Source organism: Hemiscyllium ocellatum, chromosome 8, assembly GCF_020745735.1.
Source record: "Hemiscyllium ocellatum isolate sHemOce1 chromosome 8, sHemOce1.pat.X.cur, whole genome shotgun sequence".
NCBI classification, from domain to species: Eukaryota; Metazoa; Chordata; class Chondrichthyes; order Orectolobiformes; family Hemiscylliidae; genus Hemiscyllium; species Hemiscyllium ocellatum.
Window position 1 is genome coordinate 40,517,929 of NC_083408.1, and position 20,563 is coordinate 40,538,491.

Below are 20,563 nucleotides of genomic sequence, written 5' to 3' on the forward strand. Positions count from 1 at the left end.
ATATTGTAGGTGGTGCACACCCTCTATTGCCATAGGAGCAGGAGTAGGCCATTTGGCCCTTTGAGTCTGCTGTTCTTGGCCTCGACTACTTTTTCTGGTCAGGAATTCTACAGACTCATTTCTCTCTTAGTCAAGAAATGTTTCCATATCTCAGTCCTAAATGGCCTACTCTGTTTCCTTAGATTGTGACTCCTGATCTGGATTCCCCCACCATCTACCCTACCTTGGTCTGCTAGGATTTTATTGGTTTCTGTGAGAAAACTCCTCACTCTTCTGTACTCCAATGAATATAATCCGTTTTTCCGTGTACATTAGTTCCACCATCCTAGGAATTGGTCTGGTAAAGCTGAGCTGTACGCACTCTATAGCAAGAACATCCTCCTCAGATAAGGAGACGAAAACTGCACACAATATCATGTGGTCCCACACTGACCCTGTAGGATTGCATTCCTGCTCCTGTATTCAAATACTCTCACTATGAAGGCCAGAATATGTTTTGCAATCTTCACTACTTACTGCACCAGCATGTTACATTCAGCGACTGGTGTATGGGGACACCCAGTTCTCGTTGCACTTTCCATTCCCTCAACATACAACCATTCAGATAATAACCCATCTGCCTGGCTTTGCTACTAAAGTAGGTAACCTCACACTTATCCACATTATCCGCCAAGGGTGTGTCCACTGACTCAGTTTGATCAAATCACATTGCATCATCTCTGCATCCTCCTTCACATCTCACCCTCCCACCTGGTTTCAACTGTGATCTAAGATGTTACATTTAGTTCCCTCACCTAAGCCGTTAATTTCTATTAACTGGGGTCATAGTCCCAATCCCTGTGGTGCCCTACTAGTCATTGCTTGCCATTCAGAAAAAAGACTCATTTTTCCCACTATTTTCTCCCCCTTTCTTTCAACTTATTGTTGGAACGTTGCCAGGAGCTGGATCCTTTGCAGCTTGCAATGTCACGATCTGTTCCTACCTTATTGGACAACTTCTAGTAGTCAACAGAAAAACAGAGGGATTGGTCAGGGCCATCCTTCTCAGAGGGTTCCTGTCTGTTTGCAAGAGGAACCTAGAGAGAACAAGAGACCAGGCAGAGCAACACTCACTTCTGCAGGGGGCAAGAGTCAGAAGCTGGGGCAGTCCTCAGCCTGAGGGTCTATCCTCCTCAGACTTTCCACTCCTCACCCTCTCCTGAGACTTGCTGTGTTGCCTCTAAGAAACTGTGAGCCCTCTCCTATGGCTCTTGTACCAAGTGGAAGCCTACTGCAGTATGTCAGCCAGAGATCTCCACATCAGCAATGGAAATGATGGCTGGAGGCCACAAAAACATCTCCAATTTGCTTCTAAGGCCACATGTTTTAGCTTCTCCAGGCAATGTAGAATCATACTAATCAGTAATGAGGACTAAAATTCCTCCCCATGGATCACTGACTTGATGTGGTGAAGTCATCGAGTCATACATCATGGAAACAGACCCCTCAGTCCAACAACACGTTGACCATGTTCCCAAATTAAACTCATCCCACTTGCCTGAGTTTGGCCCATGTCCTTCCAAAACTATTGATGAACTTATCCAAATGTCTTTTAAATGTTGTAAGTACAGCTGCACCCAACACTTTCTCTGGCAGTTCATTCCACATATCAAGCACTCTCTGTGTAAAAAGCTGCCCCTCTTATCCTTCTTAAACCTTTCTCCACTCACCTTAAAATTCTGCCCCCTAATTTTGAATTTCCCCACCCTAGGGAAAAGATCCTTGCTATTTACCTTATGTATGACCCTTGTGATTTTATAAGGTCACCTCTCAACCTCCAGTGAAATAAGTCCCAGCCTTTCCAGTCTATCTTTATATCTCAACATCTCCTGGCAACATGTTAGTAAATCTTTTTTGACATCTCTCCAATTTAATAATATCCTTCCTTGTGCATTCTGACACGACCTTGACCAATACTTAGGAAGCTCCTTGCTCCTGATAGAGCCCACCGCAACAGCAAGGTCAGGGAAAGTGCCACACAAATTACCTTCAAAGATTCCTCAAGGGTAAAGTAGGTGAAGGAAGACTATATATCTCACCAGCAGCAAAGTGTTCCTGGTCATCATAGTATTATGCATCACTAAAATCTGGTCACCGATCCATTAAGATTGTATGGACATTGATAGCACACTTCTAAATGTCCTCAATTTAAACAAAATCTACCTGGGGCCAAATGTAGAGAACAACCAATTGGCTATTTTGCAATGCACAGTATTGCCAACAATGTGGGTTCAATTCCCACACTGGCTGAGGTTCCCATGCAGGGCTCTCCTTCTCAACCTCTCCACCTGTCTGAGACATGGTGACCCTCCAGTTAAATCATCACCAATTGTCTTTTTCTAATGAGAGAGCAGCCCTATGGTTCACTAGGACAATGGCAACTTTACCTTTTTCATGATGCAGTAACTGTTGCCATGGGACATGGCCTGTTGACCTGATGTAGTGACTTTTCTGCTGACTGTCATCATGGTGCAGGGAACAGTCATCATGGTGCGGAGACAGTTGTCATGGTGCAGTGACTGCCGTCATGGTGCAGTGACAGTTGTCATGGTGCAGGGACAGTCGTCATGGTGCAGGGACAGTCGTCATGGTGCAGAGACTATCGTCATGGTGCAGTGACTGTTGCTATGCTGCTGAAATATTCTTAGCCAGCGCCTAAAGATTTTGCATAAAGTCATCCTTAACATGTAGTCACTGGCCTGCCAACATCCGTTAGCAGGTGTGAGCAACCTTGGGCTTTAGAACACTGACATGTACAGTTTATGATTTTGTAATCTTAATGATTTTGGCACTTGAAGATTGAATATTTACTTTTCAGTAAAACATTATATGCAGTCTCAATCTACCTGAGAGCCGTGAGCAGACTCCTTGGTTAACACTATGAACACTTTTGCAATGTATAGACAAATGGCTCCTGGTATAGGCCCATTTCCAAATGCTACAATAGGTAGACCTTATCAACCTTGGTTCAGCACCTCAGCTGAGTCAATACCAAAGAGATGAGCACATTATCAAAGCTGACGCTCCAATGCAATGCTGACATAATACTACACTGTTACAGAGATTCCAACTTTCAAGGGAAGTGTTCAGTCAAGTTTCTGTCTGCCCTCTCAGGTAAATCTCAACGGTTAGGGATGTTCAGACTGGTGCCATGACCAACATCACTAAATCAGTTTCTCGGTCATTCTCTCACTTGTGGGCTCTTGCTGTGCACAAATTAGCTGCCTGTTTCATGCATGATCCAGAGTATCTTTGCACCACAGCTGTCACACAACAGACACCCAGTCTGACAGAGAGTTTTGTTCCTGAGCCAAGGATGATCTTTAAAGTAACTCAAAGATTTGACTTCCACAAGGTCAATCATTAAGTAACAATGATTTAATAGGGATTGTCTTCTGTTACGCACTGTCATCCCGTAAATGTCTGGGATCTTTAGTGGCTTCTGTGGTCTAGTGTGGGTGAGGGTACCATCTTGGTCTAACAAAAAGACTATTGTCGAAAATACAAGATGTAGTCTATTGCTTCTCTGCAACTACTTACAGGTGAAGGGCTCTACATTACTCCAAAGACTGTTGTAGGGGTTCTCATGGTGCGGTCATTATTGCTCCTACCTTTGAGACAGAAGGTTCAAGTCCTATTTGATCTTGAGGTGTGTAATAACTTTCTCTGAATACATTGATTAGGAAATATTAGAAAAACTGCCGAGCCTTCGGACTGGCCCCAACAAGATTCCACTTCACTCTCTCACCAAGTCCTGATAACACCAACATAGCTGGTTCTGCTTAAGGCTCTTGTCAAATATTAACCCTTCCAGGCAGTGTGCAATACTTGCCACAGGCTTAATTCATTCTTGGTGACTGGAAGAGAGATCGGAACATGAAGGACAGGAAGATGCAGTGGCACCTCCCATGCCACTCCATTATTCGAAGAGAGTACAGCAGAATGTTAACTCTGTTGTTCTTGATGCACAAACATCTACCCAACTTTATTGCGAAAGCTTCAATGGTTCTGAGTATCCACAGGTTTGTAGGGGAAGTTTCCGCAGCTCCTGAGCAGCAGAGCTATCATTGACAGACTTTGACTCCTCATACGGAACTCCTCTATCCGATGAAACCATTTCTTTGCCTTTACTCTATTGAATCCATTTCTCACTTTTTTTTTAAATCATTATTTCACGGAATGTGGGCAAGGCCAGCATTTGTTGCCATACCCCTAATTGTTACTATAATGTCGATTGCCAGGTCAGTTCAGGCATCCGTTCTGTTAAACACCTCGAGAAGATCAGCACACTGATGTAATACAGGATTAACTAATGCATCCTGTACCCATACTTTAACACACCAAGTCCTCCGGCACTGTTCTGGTGCATTTGCCCACTCCAAGGGCAGTATATCCTTCCTGAAGTGCTCAGAATTGAATGCATTTCTCCAGCAAAGGTCTGACCAAGTCTCTCGCCCCCTCAGCCATCAGGTCTTCCTTTCTCATTCCAAAATACAAAGAGTGAGACTTTTACCAAACTCCAAATCCAGACAGAAATTAGGGCCAGCCTCAACTCAATCTTGTCATCTTTACTTCGCTGCTAATTCAGAAGTGCCTACGCAAGTAATGCATCATAAAAGACGGGGTGAAATATGAAGCCATGTTTGAAAACCAAAATACTGTATCAGGTCCGTATTGCAGAGAAATGTCTCATATCCTGCCTCAAATGTAATTGGGGGCATAACTTGTGGTTGGGAGATCGTTCTATAAATTCAATGAGGTAACGGAAGGTGAGAAGGTGGTAAACAGACCTGAAGGAACTGCCACAAATTCACAACCTAATTCAGATCACTTCGAGAGCAGCAGATCCTGGTATTGGTTAGCTGGCCTTTCACTGGGAACCTCACTGCCAACAACTCAATGGGACCGATTTGCTCAGTTTGTTCTCAGTGTAGTTTCTGTACATCCCAATCATTTCAGGTCCAAACATGCACAAAGGAGAGAAAATGCATAAAAATTTTCCATTGGTCAAGCAGTAGTGGTGAGGAACCCAGCTTCCATTGAAAGGCATTCTACCCAAAACATTAACTCTATTTCTCTTTTACTAGTGATGCTGCCTGAGCTACTGAGTATGTCCAGCACCTTCTGTCTCCACTGTAGGTTTGCAGCTTCCACAGTATTCTACGTTCTTTTCAGTTATGATCTGGAGTTGCCAGTGTTGGACTGGGGTGTGCAAAGTTAAAAATCACTCAACATCAGGTTATAGACCAACATGAAGGAGCGTGCTCCGAACGCCAGTGCTTCCAAATTAACCTGTTGGATTATAACTTGGTGTTGTGTGATTTTTAATCTTTTTAATAGCATTAAGAATGATTTGTTCCTCTGTCAAGCAGCATCTTGGCTTCACTGCAATGGGCAATAATAGATAACTTTTTTTAGTACAGCAAACTTTGTTTTAACCAGCACCTAATGAACCCCAGCAGTCTTGATAAACCAGAAAAAATTATACACCGTCACGTTTATTGTATTTTCCCAAACTTCACAGGGTCCAAGTAGTCAGTTGAGGGTACATGTAAGAAGGCTCTCTGCTGTTAAATTTTATTTAAGGCAAAGTTGCATTACTATTTAAGTGAATTATACTGTGAATAAAGTACAACAGTGATGTGTATTCCCCCTGCTTTACGTTTCTATTACTCAATGTGTGCTTTTACATTGATTCTCTGGACCTATTGATTAACGAATATTTAATCAACCAGCACACTCCTGGTTCCATAGGTGCCAGTTAAAAAAAAAAATTTGCTGTATATACTTTCAAACAGACTGCCATTTACCTAGGTTCCTCATGCTTGAGCCGTTTTGTTTGGAGTCTTTACTGACCAGCTGCTTTATCCAAAGGGTCGGTGCTGTAATTTCTGAAACAGATCAGATAAAGAATATCTTACATTCATCAAACTGCATAGTTGTGTCCCTGAAACTCATTTTCCCCTTTTAAATCGCCTACCTTCAACATGTTTAAAAACTGATTCGCATCGTCTTACATCATAGTCATACCTCGCATATCTTCTCCCTTAGATCGGGTGAAGATAGAATTTCCTGGCATTTAACTACAAACTCACCCTCTGCGTGCTCTCAGTATGATGCTCCATCGGCTGTGTGAGGTGTGGAAGCCGAACACTAGCCCTATAGTACAGCCCTGTGCAATGTAAGTATGCTAGCAAGACTCAATCTGCCCCGGAATGAGATTAGGATTGTGCTTCCTCTCCTTGTGCGCTCAAGTGCTTCCCAACATTTGGAAATGCCAGAGGGGAAACAAAGAGAGAAAAGGAATATTTTAAAAGGACTGAGGGAGATGGCATCTTATTGTCCTAAAAATGCAAGTGGCTGTATTTTGATTAAAATGGTCCTATAATTTTACTTAAAATGTAAGAAAAACTGATTTTTTTTAAAAAGACAGATACTTTCTAAATGAAATGGCTATGGGCAGGTAGAGGTTTTTGGCATTCATTCCTCTCTTTTAGAAGAATACATTGCCCTACAGAGGCCATTCAGCCCATCGAGTCAGACTGACCCAACCCGTCCACCTAGACTGCACACCACGGGCAATTAATCACAGCCAATCCACTTAACCTGCACATCTCTGGACTATGGGAGGAAACTGGAGCACCCAGGGAAAACCCATGCAACACATGGAGAATGTGCAAGCTCCACACAGACAGTCATCCAAGGCTGGAATCGAACCCAGTTCCCTGGTGCTGTGAGGTAGCACTGTTAACCACTGAGCCACCATACTGCTCCCTACAGCTACCATTTATTTAACCTAGTGGTCTTGTCTGGATAAAACCTGGGAAAGGCTTGACTGACATGTCTCCAAATCAAATGAACTGTCAATACCAACGAACACGGCTTGCAGTGAATAATGGTCACTTGGGTATGGCCACCTGTGCAGGTGTGCGCCTGGCACTGACTAGCAGCCATGATGTCACTGAGAGACAGAACAGATCCAGTGGGCCAAATGACCTGGTTCTGCTCCTCTGTGTTATGATCAGAACCAGGTTGTGGCAGTAAGCTGCCCAGTTAGGTGACTCCATTTGATCTTTCCGGAGTTGACTCCAATGACCTCAAAAGCCATTAGCCTGAATCAGGCACACAGTTTCAACGGCTGAGCATAGAAAGTGCCTGCGTCCCCAAGCACAAGCTGACATCCTCCTAAGATGTTGCAAATTGAGGGACAAACCATTGACAAGGACCTCATGAGGTACAAAAAACTTATAGAATCATACAGTGCCAAAAGAGACCCTTCCGTCCAACCAGTCCATGCCGACCATAATCTCAAACTAAACTAGCCCCAGCTGCCCACACTTGACCCATACCCCTCCAGGGTAGGAGCTGCGGAAAAGCTTCAAGTGAATCAAACAACTATCCTCAAATAACACTGAGTAATTTCACCAAAAGCCCCCTCTCAATAACTGTGTAGATGCCATGGATTCCAAGATACAGCTATTACCATAATTCTCTTTTGGTTGCTAAATTATTCTACGGGGCACCAGCTGGAATTCTTACTCTTGAATTGGACATTTTATCCTGCACTAACAGAATTCCACTCATGCACACATATCACAGTAAGATTTTGACTTCAGTAACATTATTATTATGCCTTCTTGGTCTATACTTAAAAACCACAGCTGCTTTATTTTTGTTCTTCCCAACAGACTATTGATTTGCACAGACCTCCCCTGAGCTGATTGCGAGCCAGCACACAGAATGGAGAAATGTTGAGACATCACACCGATTCGTGAAGTGAATGCCCAATTGTTTGCTTAGTCAGTGGTGAAACAAAATCTTGATGCTAAATTCTCAGCCTCCGGGTTTAATTTCACCATTGGTCCAGCGAAACAATGTGAATCTGGGAGTGGGCTGGGGAGAGAAGGTGAAGGCTTCGTGTTTGGAAATATTGAAGGCCAGTTTCTGATGCTGCCCTTTTGTCAACATGGTCACAGGTCAATAGAGGTGACTGACCATTGATCCTGAACTCAATACAAAACTCACAGCTCTACTCATTGTGGCTCAGTGGTTAGCACTGCTGCCTCACAGTGCTAGGGACCTGGGTTCAATTCCAACCTTGAGCAACTGTCTAGGTGAAGGTTGCATGCTTTCCCTGGGTCTGTGTGGGTTTCCTCCCACATTCCAAAGATGTGCAAGTTTGATGAATTGGCCCTGTAGTGTTCAGGGATGTGTAGGTTAGGTCGATTAGTCAGGGCTAAATGTACAATGATGGGGGAATGGGTCTGGGTGGGTTACTCTTTGGAGGGTAGGTATGGACTTGTTGGACCAAATGGTCTGTTTCCACACCTAGGGAACCTATGAGTCTAGTATTAGGAAGAAGCATACAATATATCACCATTTTTCCACACTTTGAAATTTATTGCTGTTAATTCTTTGTTAAGTGAGTTTGATTCACTCCATTCACTTTTGATATTTAGTTAGCTACAGGAAGTATCCATTCTGCAACAGTACAGGTATAAGGAAAATGCACTCATCCTGGGTATGGAATCCATTCAGATACAGGAGATACGTGGACCAGCTAATTTTTCCAGCTCTCTCACCAGAGAATAGGACTACCCGATTTCCCCTCTGCCTAATTCAGCTAGACCAACAGCTTAGATATTGGCTTGTCTCAGTATTTATGCTGAGAAACTTTTATTCTTAAAATTATGTTTGTGCGTGTAGAATTTCTTTTGCTTGTGATCATTACTCCTATATACCCACTTCACTGGTCCCTCCATTATGTAATGGGCCTGGGACATATCAATTTTTTTTTCTCTTATGTTCCAAAGGAGCACCGTTTTTTAAACTTGTTCATGGTCACTGGTTGGGTCAGCAATTAACGTCTCTCCTTAGTTGACCTTCAGAATGGTGGTGAGCTGCCTCTTGAGCCGCAGCAGTCCATGTTCTGTTTGAAAGGTGCTATTGAAGAAGGCTTGAAGAATTTCTCTGCTGCATCTTGGAGATGGTACACATTGCTGCCACTGATTACTGATGCTGTTAGGAGTTTATGTTTCTGAGCGTGAAGCCAGTGAAATGAGTTGTTTTGTCCTGGATGGTGTCAAGCTTCTCGAGTGTTGTTGGGGCTGCACCCATCCAGGCAAGTGGGGAGTATTCCATCACACTCCTGACGTCTGCCTTGGTGGACAGGCTTTAGGGAGTCAAGACGTAAGTTATTCACCATGGTATTCCTAACCTCTGATCTGCTCTTGTAGTCACTGTGTTTATATGATGAGTCCAGTGTCAATGGTAATCCCTGGGACATTGATTGAAGGAGATTCAGCGATGCTAATGCTACTGAATTTCTAGGAGCAATAGTCACATTCTCTCATTGGAGAAGATCATTGCCTGGCATTTGTGTGTAATGTTACTTGCGACTTTTCAGCCCAAGCCTGGAATTGTCTAAGTCTTGCTGTTTTTGAATATGGACTGCTTCACTGTCTGAGCAGTCATGAATGGTTCTGAATACTGTACAATCATCAGAGAACATCCCCAGTTCTTAGATGGTTGGACCCAGGAGACTCCCCTGAGAAACTCCTGCAGAGATGTCTGGAGCTGAGATGACTGACCTCCCCACAACCATCTTCCTATGTGGCGAATATGACTCCAACAAGGAGAGTTTTCCCCAGTTGATTCCAGTTTTGCCAGGGCTCCTTAATGTTACACAAAATCGAATGCAGCTTTGATGTCAAGGGCTGTCACTCCCACCTCACCTCGAGTTCAACTGCGACGTCCATGTTTGAACCAAGGTTGGAATGAGGTCAGCAACTGAGGGGTCCTGGCAGAACCCAAACTCAGCATCAGCAGCTTGTTGTCAGTAGAGTGATGCTTGTTCTAGAGTCATTGAGTCATACAGCACAGAAACTGACCCTTCGGTCTCACTCATCCATGTTGACCATGTTCCCAAACTAAACTAGTCCCCTGCATTTGACCTATATCTCTCTAAACTTTTCCTCTTCATGCACTTATTCAAATGTCTTAAATGTTGTAACTTTACCCATATCTCCCACTTCCTCTGGCAGTTCATTCCACATATGAACCATCCTCTGTGTGAAAATGTTACCCCTCAGGTCCTTTTAAAATCTTTCTCCACTCATCTTAAAATTAGGCCCCCTTGGTTTGGACTCCCCCACCCTAGGGAAAAGACCCCTTGTCATTCATCTTACTTATGCCCCTCCTGATTTTATAAACCTCTATAAGGTCAACCCTCAACCCCCTACATTCCAATGAAATACATTCTGGCCTATCCAATCCTCCAGTCCCTGCACCATCCAGATAAATCTTTCCCAAACCCTCTCCAGTTTAGTAATATCCTTCCTATAGCAGGGCAACCAGAACAGTGCCTGTTAGCATTGTTGATGACAGCTTCCATCTCTTAATTGATGACCGAGTGTAGATTGAAGGAGGAGTAATTGGGTGGATTGGATTTGTCTGCTTACTATGTACAGGGTGCACGTAGGCAATTTTCCAAATGGTCGGGCAGATGCCAATGTTGTACCTGCACAGGAACTTGGCTAGGGGAACGGCATGTCCTGGAGTACAAATCATCAGTACTGATCTGCTGGCAAGGTCCACATCCTTTGCAGCATCCACTACCAACACCACTTCTTCAAAACACATGAAGTGGACTGAATTGACTGAACACTGTCATCTCTGATACAAGGGACATCAGGAGGAGGCAGAGATGGAGCTGAAGATTGCTGAGAGTGTTACAGCCTTATCTTTTCCACTGATATTCTAGGCTCTCTTTCATTGAGGATGGGGATATCTGTGGAGCTGCCTCCTCCAGTGAGTTGTTTAACTGTCCACTATCATTCACAACTGGATGTGGCAGGACTGCGGAGCTTAGGTCTGATCCACTGATTGTCGGAGCACTTAGCTCTGTCACTTGCTGCTTATGCTCTTTGGAATGCAAGGAGCCCTGTGTGGTGGCTCACCAGGTCGACACTTGATTTTTAGGTACTCCTGGTGCTGCTCCTGGCATGCCCTCCTGCACTCTCTATTGAGCCAGGGTTGGTGTTCTGGCTTGACGGTAAAGGTTGAGTGGAGGAGAAGTCAGGCAACGTGGTTACAGATTGTGCTGGGGTACAATTCTGCTCCTGTTGATGGCCCTCAAAATCTCATGGAAGCCCAGACCTGAGTTGCCAAATCCATTTGAAGTCTGTCCCATTTAGCACGGTGATGGTGCGACACAACATGATGGAGGTTATTCTCAATGTGAGAGCAGGACTTTGTCTTCACAAGAACTGCACGGTGGTCACTCTTACTGACACTGTCATGGACAGATACATCTGGAGCCAGCAGCTTGGTAAAGATGAGGTCAAGTATGTTTTTCCCTCTTGTTTGTTCCTTCACCACTTGCTGGAGACCCAGTCCTTTAGGACCCGACCAGCTCCATCGTTAGTGCTGCTATTGAGCCACCCTTGCTGTGGACACTGAAACCCCCTGTCCAGAGTACAGTCTGCACACTTGCCACCCTCAGTGATTCTTCCAAGTGTTGTGCAACATGTTGGAGCACAGGTCCATCAGGCAAAGGGACAGTGATACACAGTGCTGAAAATGTGTTGCTGGAAAAGCGCAGCAGGTCAGGCAGCATCCAAGGAGCAGGAGAATCGACGTTTCGGGCATGAGTGATACACAGTGATCAAGTTTCCTTCCCCAAGGTTGACCTGATACTTTAAGACATCATGGGTCTAGAGTCAATGTCAAGGATTCTTGAGGTGACTCCTTCCTGACCAACACCACCTGTGCTCAGTCTGTCCTGATGTTGTTCTATTGGCTTTTCTCACAGCTCATTAAGTATCAGTACCATCCTTAAGTTACTTGAAATAGTAAATAAATCTTCTAATCATGCACAGAGTCTTTTTTCTCTTTCCATGGTGAAACTGAAGGTCCTTATTTTCATGGGCTATTCATTTGCATTTGTAGTACACAAGGCTTTGTAAGGGTAACTCTCATACAGTCTACTATCACTTGAAGAAAATACGACAGAAAATTCTGAAAATATTCAGCAGGTCTGGTGTGAAATACATAGAAGATAACAAAAAACAGTTTGCATCTTTTCCCCAGACCTGAGAATATTAATACTCCATAGATGCTACCACACCTGCTGAATGTATCTGATATATTCTGTCTTAATTTCAAATTTGCAGCAGCCAAATTATTTTGCCTTTCTGTATTTTTGTTTGGAGAAAGAGGCATGGTGATTTTCCATTCTTGGAATACTAACAACCATAATACTTGGAGAATTCTTTCAAGTTAATGGTTATCACACTAGCTTCTCAAACACATCCTTGACACCAATAATTAAATCAAGATTGGATGTTTCTTTTCACAACCCTCCCTCAGACTGCAACCCAATAGCTGGTGGGAAAATAAATGGGAGTCTTCAAGTAGCCAACCTACCCTCCCTCACCCTTCGCACCAAAGATACAAGACGATGAAAGATGATTTGAAATGGACTCACCGTCTCCGTCAAACACTGGCTGGGTTTCAGCGGTTGGGGTCGGCTTCGATACGTCTTCTGAATTTAGCGTTAGAAAGAATTGAAAAGAAACTACCATTATTGAGGTAAATACTATCTACTCTCCAGCAGTATTGAATGATGGGATTTGCACATGGCCCGGCCACTTGAGGAACAAAAACGGAAAGTAAAGAAAGATAGCTCACAGCGCGCAGAGAGTCAGGACAGAGAAGCACCTCAGGAAAGACATGTAATGCAAAGCGAAACACTCACCTCCAGTCACTCATGACTGTGGAAACACAGAAGCAAACACAGAACATGCAATATCCAGAATAAAGATCAAAAATACATAAAAACAGCACCTTACCATGTCATGCTAGTGAAGAATCAAAACTAACCCCCCTCCCTCAAAAAAAACTCAGACAGCCACCGTGAGGGCACATTAGAATTTGAAGGGAACACATTTTTGAAATTTGTAATTATTTCTTTTCTTATAGCCAACAATATTTGTAATGTGCATAAAAATTCTGAACGTGTACTTTGCCCTGAATTTGGATGCAAACTTCTGAAGTGTAAGTTCCATTTTACTGACTAATGACCATTCTCTGTACTTTAGTCAGATTTTGAGAGTTGTTAAAATGTATTGGGTCCTTGGGGGCAATGGTTTCATTCTCATAGACTTGGCCAGCAAGGGTGCCCTCAGTTAAAAGCCCCTCAATGATTTACTCACAGGCTCATTGGCTCCAGGGATACTTTACCGTACCGTGGTTATAATCCAGGTGCTCTGCTCCAACAAGGTAAGGGTTCTATCTGTACGTTGTGGTAGTCTTGGGGTCTAAAAACTATGTTAATCCCAGTTGGGAGTCACTTTGTTTCCACATGTTGGGACAGAGAAGTCATACTCAGGTTTCCACACATTGGGCTGCTAACACAAAAATCCAGATGGCCAAATCATTCATTTTGTTTCAATTTAGGTTTATTAATAATAAAAATACTGGAGATGATGGGAAGAAAAGACCGTTTATCTATCCGGGGTGGCTGGGTGCAGGAGATCATTTGAGGAATGCTCCAGGAAGGTGTCTAACCAGAGATGGTGACCCTGACTGAACGGATTGCCTGATGAGGAAAGGCCAGACAGGCTAGGCCTGTAACTTCTGGAGTTTAGAAAAGTCAGAGGTGACTTAATTGAAGTGTATACGATCTTGAGGTGACTTGACCAGGTGGATGGGGAAAAGATATTTCCTCTTGTGGAAGAATCCAGAACCAGGGGTCATAGTTCAAAAGTAAAGGCTGACTCATTTATGAGGAAATACTTTTTCTTCTCAGAGAGTGAGTGTCTTAAAATTCCTTTCCTCAAAAGGCAGTGTGGATACAGAATCTTTAAGGCTGAGGTGGCTAGATTCTTGATTACTGATGGGGATCAAAGATTGTCAGGGGTATGCAGGAAAACAGAGTTAAGATTAAAGTCAAACAACCATCATCTTCCAGAATGACAGAGCAGAGCTGGAGAACCTGCTTGTGTTCCTTGCTCGTATGTTCTAGTCATCAGCAATGGCAATAATACCCACCATCTCGAAGGCACAAGTCAGGAGTCTGGTGGAGTGCTGTCCACTCAAGAAGTTCAACCCCCTCCAGGTCAAAAGAGCCGATATATCACACTCCATAAACTACCTTCAACATTTACTCCCTTCACCGCCGTAACTACAGCAGTGTGTATGATCTACAAGATGCACTGTGACCACACTCCTTCCCAGTCCATGACCTCTACCATCCAGAAGGTCAAAAGCAGCAGTTGCATGGAGACATCACCACCTGCAAGATCCCCTCTAACCCACACATCATCCTGATTTGAAATTATAATCACCCACCCTTCGCTATACGTGTGTTGAATTCCTGCAACTGTCTCTAGACAGTACAATGGGCGTACCTACATCAGAAGGATGGCAGTGATTCCAGAAGATAGCTGACCATCACCTTCTCAAAGGAAATTAGGGAAGGACAACAAATACTGGCCCAGCCAGTGAACCCTACATGAAAGGAAGGGCAAAGAAAAACACAGTAAGGGAGGATTGTCCATGTGGTGGATTTTGGAGCGAGAGCTAGATCAGGGTCAGCTGTGCCAGCTTTCAAAAGACACCAACATGAAGAATGGATGCATGACTGCTGAACTAAAATGTCATTGCAACATTAGGACCAGAGTGGTCAGGATTGAGGGGAGAACCTAGAGCAAAAATAAAAGGAGGAACAAATGGTGTGTTTTTGTTTTTAAAAAAGGCAATTGCCAAACAAACCAGGAAGGGGCAACAAAATGCTACCTCTCCAGCCCACATCCAATCATAAAAATTAAAAATGGCTGAAACACAAAATATCACATGATTGAGGATTCAATGAGATGGAGAAAATGAGGACTGCAGATGCTGGAGATCAGAGCTTAAAAATGTGTTGCTGGAAAAGTGCAGTAGGTCAGGAAGCATCAAAGGAGCAGGAGAATCGACGTTTCGCAGTTTCCTGAAGAAGGGCTTATGCCCGATTCTCCTGTTCCTTTGATGCTGCCTGAGCTTCTGCACTTTTCAATGAGATGGAGTCTTACTATGGGCAGTGGGAGTGAAAGGGCAACTTTATTCCATCCCTCCCAGTTTTTATTGACTTCAATGACTGAGTTCACTATCATGGGTGTTGCCCCTCTGATTTTGTCCACCATAGCTCTGCAGTTCAACTGGCATCATGAGTGTCTCATATCCTTTGAACATCTGGCCCCTTCACAATATGCTGATCACTATCTCATCAATCAGCCAGGGCTAGCATTCCCATTCTTGCCCTATTCATGGCTGGGATCTGAGGGGCAGTTCACACGGGCTATTCACAATATAAGAGAGTCCTGGGTGACACCATATAATGCACACAACCCAGAAGGTTCACATCTCCAAACCCACTGCATTCGGCTTGATCATATTCATTCTTTTTATGCGTAAAGTTTTATGCACCTTCAGCATACATTTTCTAGCTGGAAAAGCGCAGCAGGTCAGGCAGCATCCAAGGAACAGGAAATTCGACGTTTCGGGCATAAGCCCTTCGTCAGGAATGAAGGGCTTATGCCCGAAACGTCGAATTTCCTGTTCCTTGGATGCTGCCTGACCTGCTGGGCTTTTCCAGCAACACATTTTCAGCTTTGATCTCCAGCATCTGCAGACCTCACTTTTTCCCCGCATACATTTTCTTGCCCCACTTGAAAACTTTTAAGATGAATTGACTCATATTGGTAGGCAGTGGTGCCCACTAAATGAAATGCTTATAAAAGTGTCAATTCTGAAGACATCCCGGTACGGAATGGTTGTATTTAGGGTTAAAGTGATTTACCTTAATCAGGATGGTCTATGCTAGAGAAGTTTTCATTCGGCACCCAAGCTGCGCTGTGGTAAGTTTAGAGGTCTTGGAAGGAATATGTTACTGACATAGTTGGAAGCAAGTCTGACACAAATTTGACTTTGGCAATGCTGGGCAAGGACTGAAAGACCCTATCATCCTGAAGATAGAAAAGTGGAATTTATCCTGGGCACGCAAACTTGACACTGGTGACTGGGCTGCTCATCCTATGCAGGGAGTGAAACTTTAAAATCAGTTGTGTTTGTCCGTACAAGATCTATAATTCCTCCCAGGAATTATTGGAGCAAGAGAACCCAGATATCAAATATAAAGCAAAGGGGCAGGACCTGCTGGGTGAAAGGATGGTGTCATGTGACCAATGCTGAATGGATAGCTGAACTCTCCACTTTGATTTTAGACACCTCTAGTCGGACAAAAGTTGTGGGTCTTTTATGACTAAATTGTACTGCACTTTTTAACGAAAGGAATTTAATATCCAATGAAAATAATGTTTTGAATTCCAACCAATGCATGATTTGACATTTTTAATGTCATGGGGAGTAGAGTGACCCTCTTTTAAAATGAGGGGTGCTGCTGACTGAGTTAGGTGTCCTCAGTTGCCATGGTAATGGTGACCCTTCCTTTTTGTGGAAGCTTGTAAACTGCAATAACACGCTAGGAACTCGTAACCTTAGCAAGATGGGGGAGTTCAAACTGCAGGCGAAAACATATTAGGAAACTGGGTGACTCATCTAAACACACCGGCAGCCATTATCAACATATCATCTGCAGTGAGGCAAGCAATGATTTGTGTTAGGAGGCACATGCCCATAAGCTAAAGAAAAGCAGATTCACCGACAAAAAGTGAAAGGTCAGAAATCTCCGTGTACAAATCAGAGAGGACAGGCAACTTAAAACACATAAAATACTCCAGGGGCACTTCAATAATCATTGCCATATACAACCAGTACTTTCACCCATTTAAATGCAATTAAAAGACACCAATAAGGAATGTAAAAGGGTCAGAAAATTGGGGTCCATTACCAGTTTACACTACTCACAAAGAGACACTTTCCATTTTACTTAAATGAACTCTATTTTAGAATGCAGAATCATACTTTTTTTTGGCACGGCTGTTTGTTTCCAGATCTTAAGAAACATGCTGTTGGATGGCAAGCTGCTAAAAGAAATGTAGCACTCAATAGGTTAAAAACACAAGTCCTAAATGGCCATTTGCAAAACATAAAGCAGGCAGTAACTTTTGTTTAGCATCTCACCCAGCAACATTTTGCTTTTCCCTACAACATTCACAGGATGTCAAACAAATACCAATCAGCAACTCAACATACGTGAGTCCAGTGACAGTCAGAAAACTCCAAGCACGGTCGAAGATGCTGGTCCAAAACATGTCACGTTCATGGTAATGGCTGTGGACTGAGTACCTCAGTAACCCTGGCTGAGGAAAATGTGTGAAGACAGTCTGGTCAAGTTTCCTAGTCCTGGTGACCAATCAGAAGCTGGAAGGAGCATATGAGTCAATGTTGGGTGAGCACCATTTTGGACTCTGATATTTGCCATAGTTGAACAGGCTGTTAACAAGTGAGACTCATACACAGCCTTGCAAGAATGATCCCAGGGGGATGAAGGTCTTGTCATGTGAGGAGCAGTTGAGATTCTGGATGTGTACTCAGTGGAGTTTAGAAGGATTAGGAGGACAATAGACAATAGGTGCAGGAGTAGGCCATTCGGGCCTTTGATCCAGCACCACCATTTATTATGATCATGTCTGATCATCCATAATCAGTATCCTGCTCCTGTCTTATCCCCATAATCCTTGATTCCACTATCTTTAAGAGCTCTACCCATCTCTTTCTTGAAAGTAACCAGAGACTTGGCCTCCACTGCCTTCTGGAGCACAGCATTCCTTTTATCCACCAGTCTCTGGGTGAAGAAGTTTCTCCTCAACTCTATTCTAAATGGTCTACCCCTTATTTTTAAACTGTGTCCTCTGGTTCTGGACTCACCCATCAGCGGAAACATGCTTGCTGCCTCCAGAGTGTCAGAAGAATCTCATTGAAACTTACAGAAGACTTACAGGAGGCCTAGAAAGAGTGGATATGGAGAAGATCTCTCTACTAGTAGGAGAGATTAGGACCTGATGGCACAGTCTCAGAGTGAAGGGACGACCCTTCAGAACTGAGATGAGGAGGAATTTATTCAGCCAGAGTCAATCTATGGAACTCATTGTCACAGAAGGCTTTGGAGGCCAAGTCATTGAATGTATCTATGACGGAGATAGATAGGTTCTTGATTAGTTAGGGAATCAAAGGATTCTGAGAAAAGGCAAGAGAATGGGATTGAGAAATGTATCAGCCATGTTCAAAGGTGGAGTAGACTCAATGAGCAGAATGACCTATTTCTTACCTATATGTTATTGTCTCATGATGCCTAAAATACATCTGTCTTGGGAGCAACTCTGTGCTGGCTTTTGAATTTGCACAGATTTCGGATTACCGTTATCTAACAAACCGAAACATTGTGTGAACCCACAAAAAATTCCTGGTCTGTGATCGAACCCACCAGATTCAAATGAGTCAAACCATAAAAGGCACGGCCCCAGAACAGCCGCCGAGTGCTGGTACTTAAGGCACGTGTACAAATAGACAGGATAAACTCTGTACATGTTATGTAATGCCCACAGGGAGAAATAACAGTCTGATATAGGCTGTCCCTGTACAAGGAATGGTCCTTTCACTAAATACCAGAGAACTGCTGGAATCTGGGAATCAGACCCTTCAGGAGAGGTGGAGAGGCCAAATAAGCAAACAAATGGAAATTGATGTCTGTCTTTTCCTCTCTTCTGTCCCTGTTCCTGATTACAAAGAGGTGTCAGCTGACCAAGGGCCATCCAAAGCCCCTTCCTCCCCACACCTGAAATGAGGGCCAGTGGGGGCCAACTCTGCATTTTAATAGGCCACGGAAACTCAACAGTAGCCAAGCTGGCCTGAAGATAATTCTTGGGTGTGCTTCACCAAGTCATTGGAACTGTACTTGCTCCTGCTGTCTGCAGATGGTCAACAGCCTTACCTCGAGATAGTGCGGCACAGATAGCTTTCCTTCATCCCAAAGGGTGGGGAAAAGGGGGCTTCCTCAACAGAGGGGAAAGACTCAGGCCATAACGAACGGAGATAAAGCCAATTTAAATGAAATTTGAGAATCCAGAACTCCTGTCTATGTGGGTGCTATGGCTTTATCGATGGCCTACGTTCCCTTCACTTGTGGCCCTCAGTGAATCTGCTGCTTTGTAAGACTCTGGGCCTATCCAGAGTAGGCTGCTCAAGAGCTGCAGTGCAGTTGTGTCCCCTCTCCATCTCTAGGGAACGAAAGGAGGGAAAAGCCAGGCTTCCAAAGTAAGCTTAGCATTTCCTTCCTGTACCTGAAGGAGAAGATTCTAGCCTTCAGTAGACGGTTTAATTGCAAAGGGAAGCTCAATGAAATGAGGCCAAGCCCAACCATTGCTAGGTTAGACCATTCACAGCAGTAGCCCTCAGACACGAAGGGGTCAAAGTTCAGCATCAATCGCAGCCTTCAAAGCACTAATGTCTGGATTTCAGTACTCCCCCCAATTACCGCAGCTTCTAAGTAACCACCTAGGAAATAAGATCAGGCCATTCGGCCCCTTGAGTCAGCTTCTCGGCAACCTCATTTGAAAAGGATTAAGGATTCTTGTTCCTCACCACCTGATGCAAGGCGAGGGAATGAAAAAAAAGACAGCACTCGGTGTGCTCTGCTCAATGATAAAGGAGCTTGGTTAACAGCATGCAGCTTGTGGCGATCAGTCACGTCAGGGATTATCAGTTTAGCTTGGCACTTCCCAGCAGGCAGATGGATGAGGGCTGACACACCACTGACTGTGGGTTGACCTCAGTCAAATCCAAGAGCACAGACCTTCACAGGGAAACGCCTGAAAAGCAATCTACAAAACAGTTCCAATGTAGTTTTATTAAGGCTGTTATGCCTTAACTGAACTTAGCCTCAGAGAAAGGGGGAGTGCTGACTTTATGTGATGGTATCTCCACTGAAATCAATGGAGGGTTGTAGAGAAGCCTGCCAACTATCATCTCTTTTACAGTATCAGACGAGGTCAAAGTGACTCCAAAACAATTGTTCCCCTCAATGAGCCATGACTAGATACCTACCATTTGAGGGTCAGCTTACCCTGTGTGCTTCATTGCACTGACTACTAGCAGGCCTGTTAGGTTTTATATTTTAATGGTTTTGTTTCAGTCGGGTTACGCAATGGATAGAACAAGATTCATCACTCACATTTTGATCTGAAGAGGTGAGAAGTGTCAACTTGTTTAAACAACACAGCTGCAATCAGTGTAGACACTAGTGTTGACAGAATCTGATCTGGCTCATTATGAAGGCCACCAGATGTCAAGCTAACTGTTCACAATAGGCAAGTAAACACACACGGGTGAATATAATGTGCACTTATTTCTTGTAGGGAAGAGATTCGAGTTTATTCCTAGTTAGCTCTTACCTAATCTGTTGCGAATTTTGTAAAAAATAATAAGTTTTACTTGTGTGCTATATTTACAAGACGTGAGGGGAATCTTTCAGCAGTGTAGGCCATGCAGAATTCAGTAACTCCTCTTTTCTTTCAGCAATATC

The 20,563-nt window shown here is 43.8% G+C and overlaps 1 protein-coding gene across 3 annotated transcripts in view; it reads right to left on the bottom strand.

Moving 5' to 3' along the window:
- The window catches only part of smoc1 (SPARC related modular calcium binding 1), a 243,621-nt gene that overhangs the window by 166,634 nt on the left and 56,424 nt on the right, over positions 1-20,563 (bottom strand). For 2 of the 3 annotated variants that reach the window (XM_060828349.1, XM_060828348.1), the window contains exons 6-7: positions 12,527-12,616; positions 5,850-5,930 (exon numbers count right to left, since the gene is read on the bottom strand). In XM_060828349.1, the coding sequence (XP_060684332.1) occupies positions 5,850-5,930; positions 12,527-12,616 (171 nt within the window). The remainder of the gene's footprint in view (positions 1-5,849; positions 5,931-12,526; positions 12,617-20,563) is intronic. The other variant, XM_060828350.1, reaches the window with a different exon arrangement.